The sequence below is a fragment of the Bactrocera tryoni genome, chromosome 1, assembly GCF_016617805.1.
Source record: "Bactrocera tryoni isolate S06 chromosome 1, CSIRO_BtryS06_freeze2, whole genome shotgun sequence".
NCBI classification, from domain to species: domain Eukaryota; kingdom Metazoa; phylum Arthropoda; class Insecta; order Diptera; family Tephritidae; genus Bactrocera; species Bactrocera tryoni.
The window spans coordinates 63,443,420-63,453,521 of record NC_052499.1 but is presented as its reverse complement, the minus strand read 5'-3'; the positions used below and the strand labels follow the sequence as shown (position 1 = coordinate 63,453,521).

General features: G+C 34.3%; 1 protein-coding gene across 1 annotated transcript; it reads left to right on the top strand.

The window, feature by feature from the left end:
- The first annotated feature begins 4,974 nt into the window (after positions 1 to 4,974).
- On the top strand, positions 4,975 to 5,634 carry LOC120777346 (general odorant-binding protein 99a-like). The gene is made up of 2 exons (XM_040108599.1): positions 4,975 to 5,061; positions 5,164 to 5,634. The coding sequence occupies exons 1-2, from the start codon at positions 5,023 to 5,025 to the stop codon at positions 5,572 to 5,574; spliced, it is 450 nt and encodes a 149-aa protein (XP_039964533.1). The 5' UTR covers positions 4,975 to 5,022; the 3' UTR covers positions 5,575 to 5,634.
- Positions 5,635 to 10,102: the final 4,468 nt, after the last annotated feature.

Genomic DNA, 10,102 nt, shown 5'->3' with positions numbered 1-10,102 from the left:
TTACTGAACTTAAAGCCAAAAATGAAATGAATACCATTGATCCACTACCGTATTTACCAGATTTGACCCCCTGTGATTTTTTCTTGTTTCCCAAATTGAAATTGTCGCTCCGTGGAACGCGTTTTCACTCAATCGAAGAGAAATAAACAAAATTCGCTGAAGCAGCTGAAGGCCATACCAAAAATGTGTGAAAAGTGTTTCGAGAACTGGAAGAATCGTTGTTGCAAGTGTGTTCTATCTGGTGGGGACTACTTTAATGGCGACCATTCCGTACTTTCTTGTCACAATACCATGTGCCTCGGTGCACTTGCTTTGAGTAATGTTCTATTAAAAATGTTTGAATTTTAACGAGAAATTTAAATGAAAAAAGAACAACGAAGTTTCCAAAAAAAAAAAAAAAAGAGGATATCTATTTAAGGGGCTATACCAGTGTGACACTTTCACAAAAAAAATTTTTTTTTTTTGCTTTTTTCGATAGCTTATATATTCAAAAATATCCTGTGAAATCGGCGTTTTTCTCGAAACGACATTTTTCAAATTTGCTGACATTATAACTCAACAAGAAATTAACCGATCGACTTCAAATTAAAACTGGATATAGTTGAGTACATTTGCTAGACAATAGACTACGATCTTTTTGATCGGCTGAAAATTGTCAATTTGGCATTAAAAAAACGACAATTTTTTTCGTAAAAAAACGATTTTTTTTCAAAATGGCGCCATTTTCTTAATTTTTGATATTTTTCAAAGATCGTAGTCCATTGTATAGAAAATATATTTAAGTTTAATAAACATTTTGAATTTTTTTGTTTCAGCTACTCAATCAACCGGAATCATGCCAGCAGTTGAGGCACTTTTTGGCACTTCCGCAGACAGCACATTACTCCGTTATTTTTCAATATTTTTGTAAAATTTTTTTAATATAGCTAAAAATATACTTTATTACGTCCATAGAACGTCGAAACATTCAATCTAGTACTTTCTTTTAAAAAAATTCACGAAAATCGCCTAATTTTTCATGCGTCACACTGGTATAGCCCCTTAAGAGGCATTGATTCAATTTATTTAAAATAAATATATGTATGTATTTGGATATTATTAAAGTTCAAGGATCCTTACGTAAAACTACAAATATTCTTCTGGAAATCTTTTGAACATTTGTCTGTAAAAATAATTCTCTCGTCTCATAGTGGCAGTTCACAGCAGGCTAGCCTTATCAGAGCACTTTGATTTACATTATTTACTTACTAGTTCTTAGAAGAAATTCATTGTTGATGACTATGAAAGTTCCAAACAAGACGATCCATGCGTTCAAAACAGCTTATCAAACTAACAGATTTGTAAATAAATGCATAATTCATGTGTGTATATGTATATCGATTAGTTTATTTTTGAGACATCAATAATTGTCAAATGTATAAATATAAAAAAATTTGTCGATAAAGCACAATAGACACATCTGTTTTTGTTTATTTTTTGTTTTGACCTCACGGCAAAAGCGTCTTGGATGCTTATATGTATAATAAGCCACTATGAAATGATGCCTCAGAATAAAATATATAAACTGGCAATATTTGCTTTTAATCGCATTTGAAGCTGATATATTCTTATTATGTCTTATACAGATGTTCACACATATTTAAGGCACAGCTGTTTCTATAAAAGTGTGCAATTTAATTATTTAATAAAATTGCTGTTTGGAAAATAAAAATATAACGGCAAAACGTGCACAAATGTCTACTAATACTTTTTTTTTTGCAGAATCTTGAAATAAGAACTATTACACGCGGTCATTGTTCCGCTCTTAAATTGTTGCACGGCTATGACGTCATATCCATAAACCCACACCTCGTCGATAGTACCTAATGATGCGTAAGGTGAATGTAGAGTTCTCAACTAGCCTTCCTTTTGTGGCCTCTTTTCGACGGCGTTTTTGCAAAAAAATTTTGGTACGATTGTAGCATTGACCCGCTTCATACCAAGAGATATTGAGATCCACTGTTATTGCCAACAGGACAATTTTAAATCGCTTTTTCTTTAACGTTTTTCATGTTAGCGACATTAACAGAGGAGCTTGCACGATTAGTTAAGTTTTCGATGACTTCAGGATATACCCAAATGGTATGTGTTTTCGTTAGGTTTTCGACCAATTTTATTCATTTTAGGCACAGAGATACACTGTTAGCAGTAAAACATGCTCTCTCATTTTTATTGAGATAACTCACAAGTTGGCTGATATATGCGGTATAAAATCACTTGGAAGCTCGAAAATCGTTGTATTGGGAGCTAAGGGAAGTATTGACATGATTCAACCAATTTTCGACACACATACATACATACCATTATCATGAAGAGATTATCCACGAATTTCAATTGATTCAAGTTTTTAGGCAAACAAAAAATATTTCTCGCAATCTTGAACCTTGTGCGATATTTTGAAAATGGGCGAAATCGGCATACAATCACTCTCCTTTCAAAGAGGGCATTTTTGAATCCCATCAACTTCATTTACTTCCCAAGAGATAACTCATGGTTCAATAAAAAAAATATCTCGTTCCCTTGATTATATAGAGCTATGTTAGAAGTAAAATAGATCGATGTATTCAGACACAGGAATCACAATAGCCTCACAATAATACAGTGAAACTTGTATTCCAATTATCGATGGCAATAAAAAATAAATCAGCCCTTCAAGAGGTCAAAGACCCGAACTGGGTTCTGTTGCTCATTTTTAGTTTTCTTATTTTAAAAATCAAATGGCTTCTTGTAGAGTTTTACTAAAATTATTATTTAAACAAAGCAACTATAACTCACACATGCTCTGAAACGAGTTTTAAAAGACACGTCAATTTTTCATTATCTCTCTGGCATTATAAGTCTGTATCTGTTATATTTGTTGTCTTTGTATGTTTATTATACCATATTACATATAATCATGAACTCCACCAACTCTATTTGGTATTCGTTTCTCTATATACAGCAGTGTCCAATGTAATAGAACCAATAACGCGGTTTAGATTAGGATCACACTGGTATATGAGCTATTGGTGCTCATACTATTACGCATAAATTACTAAAAGCAGATCATGAGTTCCTGATAGATCGACGAATCGTTTTGAGTTTACCGCAATTTTATTAAGGTGGTCATGCTCATTCTCTCGCAATGAATTTGATATGATAATATGTATTTAAGCCTCAGAATATATAATATATAATGTCATAACTTGATAGAAATTTTTAAATCGACTTTTAACTTAGTTCTTGTTGCTTTCTAGTATCATATAGTTAACTTTTTTCTGAAGTGAATTTTCGTTAGTTTTTCTTTAAATCATCACTCTCGTTATAAGCTGCGAAACAGGCGAAACTGGGCCCATATTTAGCGTAGCGTATTCTGTGCCTACAGTTAAATATTTTCATGGCATAAAGACAACTTTGGAAAAAATGGGTAGGTCTCGCTGAAATAGATATCAGAAAGTATGGGGAATTTATAAATAAAACGAAAATTTTGCAATCAACATCCAAATTTATTTTATCGCCTTGAAAGTAACATCCATTTGAAGCGATGCACATGTGCCAACCCTTTTTCCAATCGTCAAACATTTTTGTAGGCACTTTCCGGGATGGTCTTCAGCTCGCGCGTCGAATTTGTTTTGATGTCTTCACTTGAGTCGAAGCGTGCTCCCCGAAGTGGATATTTCAGTGTGTGGAAAGGTAAAAGTTACAGGCGGCCATATCAGGTGAATACGGTGCTTGCTCAATAATATTTGTTGAGCGTTTGGCCAAAGTTTAACACAAATACGTTGATTTAAATTTTAAAATTCGACAAACACTACTGAGCTCGACTGACATAAACAGCTGCTGTAAACACACTGGTTGACAGATCGCGCTAATTAGTGGCATCATAATTAAGGTCAGTTGTACATATTTAGGAAAAAAAATTTACCTGTCTTCTATATAAGCAGGAGATGAGAGGGGGAAATGAAGAATTCGCGATACTTTCTCGACAGGGTGTATATAGTAAAAATATATTCGTTCCTTTAGTGTCATACAAACTGAGCAATCAGAAACTAGTCCTTATATGAAAAACTTGTTTATTTGGAGAGATATCGTCACAAATATTGCTTGAATTATTACTTAATACAATAAGTTAATCTCCGAAGAAATTGTTCAGATCGAACCACTATAGCACATAGCTGTCATGCACACTGAAAGATCAGAAACAAACTCTTATATGAAAAACTTTTTTATTTGTCGAGTTATCACCAGGAAATTTAGGCATGGATAATTGTCCAATTACAATATAAAGCTGTCATAGGAACTGGCCCATAAAATTAAAAGAGTATTAACTATAGTATGTAGGGTAATAGCCTTCTATTGAAATTTGATTAAGCTTTTAATTATCGGATAAAAAAGCTTGTCGGCGAAAAACTTATGAACAAAGACCTTAAATGATTAATTTTCGAATTTTTGTTCGCCGTTTCAACCGTGTACAACTTTTGAAAACCGGTGATCTCATTTCCTTGCACACCGCTGTGCCCGCCTCATAAAATTATACGTATTTATTCAATTATCACTGCACAAAAGAAAGTTATCAGGTACACTTTTGACCCGAATGAACTAAAAAAGCAAAGTACTCATGCGTATTTACGTATACGAGTGTACTATCAATAACCGATGCTCAAGTCAGTTTTTGGAGAGTATCAAGGAGATAAGGTATTGTAAGTATGTATGTATGTTTGCAGTAGTACATGAATTCAAGTCAATAAATCAAAAAATAATCAAAACAAGCTTAAGTTAAGAAGATCACTGTATACACATACATAGATACATGTATATGTCATGTTGTGAGAGTAAACCGATCAGACGAACTATCAAACAGCAAATAAAATATGAAATTGAGTCAATGCATTTGTCCGCTCACCAACCGAGCTGAATGTATGTATAAATATGGGACTGCAATAGTTCTATACATCAGTTGTGTTCTGTGTCCAGCGGAGAAAGTCAATCAAGCCAAAATCCAAAATGAAATTTTTCATTGTGATCCTTGCAGTCGTTGCACTGGTACGTACACCACATATATACATATATACATACATACATATATACATATATACATACATACATATATACATATATACTTAGGTTATATAATATCTCTTTTAGGCATACGCCGACGAAGAATGGGTTCCGAAAAATGTTGCCCAAATCAAGGCTATCCGTCAGGAATGCATCAAGGATTTCCCACTCAGCGAGGAATACATTCAAAAAATGAAGAACTTCGAATATCCCGATGAAGAGCCCGTACGCAAGTACTTGCTTTGTACCGCTAAGAAATTGGGTGTCTTCTGCGAACATGAAGGCTATCATGCCGATCGTGTTGCCAAGCAATTCAAAATGGATTTGGATGAGGCTGAGGTCATTGCTATCGCTGAGGGTTGCGCAGACAAGAACGTCGAGGGTAGCAGCGCTGATGTGTGGGCCTATCGTGGACACAAGTGTGTGATGGCCAGCAAGATCGGTGAACGTGTGAAGGCTTACATCCAAAAGAGCGTAGAAGAAGCCAAGAAACACTAAATGACTGATACTGCCCTTCGTTGAACAATAAAGTATATTTTATTAAGTATTATAATTGTATGGTTACGTTTGGTTTTATTTAAATTTGTACCCAAATGTATGGTTTTCATTTATTAGGTTCAAGAGAAAGCAATAATCGAAGCTTATCAAAAGTATTCTCCTTCTTTACTGGTGTAGACACCGTTTACGCGGTAATATCTGAGTTAACAATAGCGCGCCAGTCGTTTCTTCTTTTCGCAATGTGGTGATTCCAAGTGAAGCCAGGTCTTTCCAACGCAGTAGAGGTCTTCCTGTTCCTCTGCATACTCCAGCGGTTGCCGCATCGAATACTCTCAGAACTGGAGTGTTTTCAACCGCTCGGACGATATGACCTAGCCAGCGTAGCCCCTGTTCCTTAACTATTTCAATTACGTCGTATATCTCGTACAGTAGTCGTCGTTCCATCGATTGCGGTATTCACCATTGCCAAAGTGCAAAAGACTATAAATCTTCTGCAGAAGTTTTCTCTATAAAACCTCTATCGCCGATGCATCAGATGTTGTCATCGTCCATGCTTCTGCACCATATAGCAGGACGGGGATAGTGAGTGACTTTGCTTTTTAATTGCCTACTCAGTCCGAAGTAGCACCTGTTGGCAAGAGTTATTCTGCGTTGGACTTCGAAGCTGACGTTATTGTTGGTGTTGGCTGGATTCAAGATAGACGAAATTATCTACGAATTCGGAGCGAAGTCCCTATTGCGACGAATTTTTGTTTGATGATAGGAGACATTTCGTCTCTCCCCTCGTTCACAACCATAACCATACGCTTCCTTTCCTTATTCAGTCTGGAGAAAGCAGAATTAACGGTTCGGTTGTTGAGCGTACGCCAACAGTTGTACACTCTTATAATAGAAGATTGTACCTGCTGGATAAAGCTCTGCAGCTCGAATTATTTTCTCCAAGAGAAGATAGAGCAAGTCGCACGAAAGATAGACACGCCTTGTCTGAAACCTCGAAGTGCCCGAATGAATTTTGTTGGATTCGACTTATCTACTATTCATCATTTGTTACGTTGTCATATCCGTGTTTCGAAGCACTGCAATCCTATTTTTTAACATTTATTTCGACCAATCGACTCCAGCCTTCTCTCTTTATCCCTCAAATAATGATTTCCGTTTCACCGGTTTTCTCTTTCTCCTCCTTTTATACCCAATATATAAATAAATACAGTTTAAAAAACTAAAAAGCACGCTTTTAAAGCATTTCAAATTAAAAAGTGAAAGGAAAAATTCCTGCATTATTGTGAAAATAGCGTGGAATCCTCGATGTATGAAAAATATGTCACAAAGCATCCCACGCTTCTCACAATATTGCAGGAATTTTTCCTTCATTATTATTGTTAGTTTATACAAAGAAGGTAGGTAGAATATTTCTTTGTGTATTTTAAATTTTTACGAATTCTTATTTTACATTGAAAGAATCTATTTTTTTCTTTTGTGAGATTTACCAATATTGTGAAATATAAACGAATATAACCAATATTGTGAAATATAAACGAATATAACTTAAATCGTATTCTCCCGCATTAGATTCGGTGACAATTTTTGAAAAGCTCGCATTGACGTGACTGCCAAAGTTTAAAAAAGGAGTTTTCTATTGCAGTTGCTTTTCGGAGGCGTTTTGAAAACTAGTCAGGGGTGTTGTGGAATCTGATAGTTGTCGGAATCACAATTGAAACCGATCAAAAAAAGCAGTAGGTGTCATGAATTCAGATATTATTGATTTGACATTCGAAACAGAATTTGTATCGGTTTTGGGTGTCACGGAATTCAATTTTATCGGTTTCGCTGTCAGAAACAAATCAAGAAGATAGTCGCACACAGATTTGAATTGTAAGTTAAGAAATCAAGTTATTTTATTGTTACAAATTAATTTATCTTTATTTCTATAGGAGAAAATATTAGAATAAAACACGAAATGTCTTAATTATTGAGTTTTGGAAAAAAATGCGTATATTTAAGAGGAGAGCCGTTTTTACAGGCTTAAAAATATCATTTTTCTTAGCTTTTTTTGGGAGGGAAAGAAATAAATTATTAAAGCGAAATTTGTAGGGTTTATATTTATACATACATATGTACTATAAGATATATTTAAATATCATCCGCAAATTTTTTGGATACGAAATCTTTAACATTCTGCATTTGAAATGAAATTGCCAGATGCTTCTCGCATGTACATATGCCAGACGGCGGGCAGGATGCAGGTCGAGATTTCTATCGGAAACAAAAAATTCAAAGAGATTCATATTTTTTAATAACTTATGTTCAAGTTAAGTTTGGAAAATTTTTAAGGAGATTTAAGCAAAAAATAATTCATTTTTTTAAAGCTTCCAAAGCAGGCTCCCTGTAAAATGTAATAAATGTAATTTAACACCCAAATGCGTCTTTATTCGTTCGATAAATGTTATCTCTTAAAATCTTTCTTTAATTCGGAACTCATTAAAAACTTGAATTGGATTGCTTCCAAATGTATTCATTTGTAAGTTTGTGTGTCGCATAAGTAAACAGCTGATTCGATTATTGGTTTTGCATATGTTCGAAAAGACGAAAATCCAATGAGATTCTGTGACACCATTGAAAATCAGAACTGGTTTGCAGTTCTGACAGCTAAGCAATTCTGTCTTGGATTCCACAACACCCCTGATTATTTCTTTTGGTGTGCGGTTATATATACATAGGTATATCTATATAAAGTATACATTCTTTAAGGATATACATACCAGAGAACGTATATTTTATAGAGAAGGTCCAACAACGGACAGGCGTGTAAACTGTCAAAAGCTAACAAAATGCGATGGGTGCATTTCACCACAGCTAGCTAAGAAGGAGAAATCTTAACAGTGGCGCGTGAACAGAGCTGAGCATTTAATGAAAATTGTGCTCAGAAACATGCATTGCTATTACAGACGTATGTTGGCCTTTTGCTTATATTTTTATATGCTCATATGCCATCATGTTAATTGATGTGATTACCATTTTACGTATTTCTATGAATATGTGCATAATTTATATCATTCTAATTAAATTATGCTATTTTCAAAACAATATTTGTAGTTAATGTGCAATTAAGAGTTATTTATTAAAATATTTCTTATGTTTGAGAATATATTATAATTTCATATGTATATGAATATGTTTGTAAATATAATATACATATGTATGAATATGTATGTATATGAGATACTATCATAATATCATAAAAACTTAATACACATATTACAATAATATGTCATTTAATTTTCATACGCATCTACATATCAGCGCATACATAATTACATATGCACATAGTATGTATGTACAATTCAAATTCAAATCGTAATGTCATTTATCAGTAAAAAGTGTGCGCGCACTGCTCTATATGTTTGTACATGCATATGTGTACGACATTGCCGAACAAATAATGTATACCAACCAACATACAAATATGAGTACACATGTAAATACATATGTGCGCATGACATTCCCACACAAATAATGCATACACAACATACATACGTTCACATGTAGATAAGTATGTCACCCGCAAAAACTACGAATATTGCTCTACAAAAACCACAATGGTTTCAAGTAGCATCAGCAGCGTCACAAGTCAATATGGCAGCCAAGTCGATGCCCAAATTTGTAGAAGAACACACAACAACAATATTTTCATTCATGAACGCAAGCACACTTTCAACAGGCAAACTTGCTTCATTCATAAAAACAGACGCCGTAACATCTCCCCGAGCATGCCTTTGCCAACAAGCGTCTTTTCGCAACGATGGCAAAAGCTAAAAATCATAAATTGAACAACTTTCTGATGATTCTTCACAGAAAGAAGTGACAAAAGTGGCAACATAGTCGTTGTCGATTTACAATATTTGTCTAAAATATTTTTCCGTGACTCGCAAAAATCTGCGTCGATATGTATGCAAGCTCACACACAAACATATATATCTACGCTGGTTTGCCGGCGAAGCTGGTACAGCGGCAAGGGAAGCAGTGGCAATTGGCGATCGTTCGTTTGTGTTTTCGGCACAGCTCGGATTTTCTACCAACAACACAATGTTGTGAAGCTTTGTCGTCGCGTCATTCTTTCGACACATTGATTCTTTGACATGAAAGCAAAAATATGAGCTTCGCAATTGGTTGTCCGCGTCAACGTAGATTTCGCATGAAGCATTGAGTGTACATATGTTGCATGTAGACAAATTTACAAACATTATGCGTATGGTTTGTCATATTTGTTTACATGCACACATAATTATATATGGACAAATGTGCGACCGCTTGGTCTTTTAACATGATATCGAAAAGTTTAATGACCAAAGCAAATATTTATTTAAGTATATATGTAAATATACATATGTATGTATGTCGTACCAAACCTATATAAAATGCATATTTAGGTAGTAATACAAATCTTATTGAATTATATATTTGCAAAGATTTAATGCAATTCATCATAAAATAGCTCAATCTTAAAATATATACATACATACATATGTAT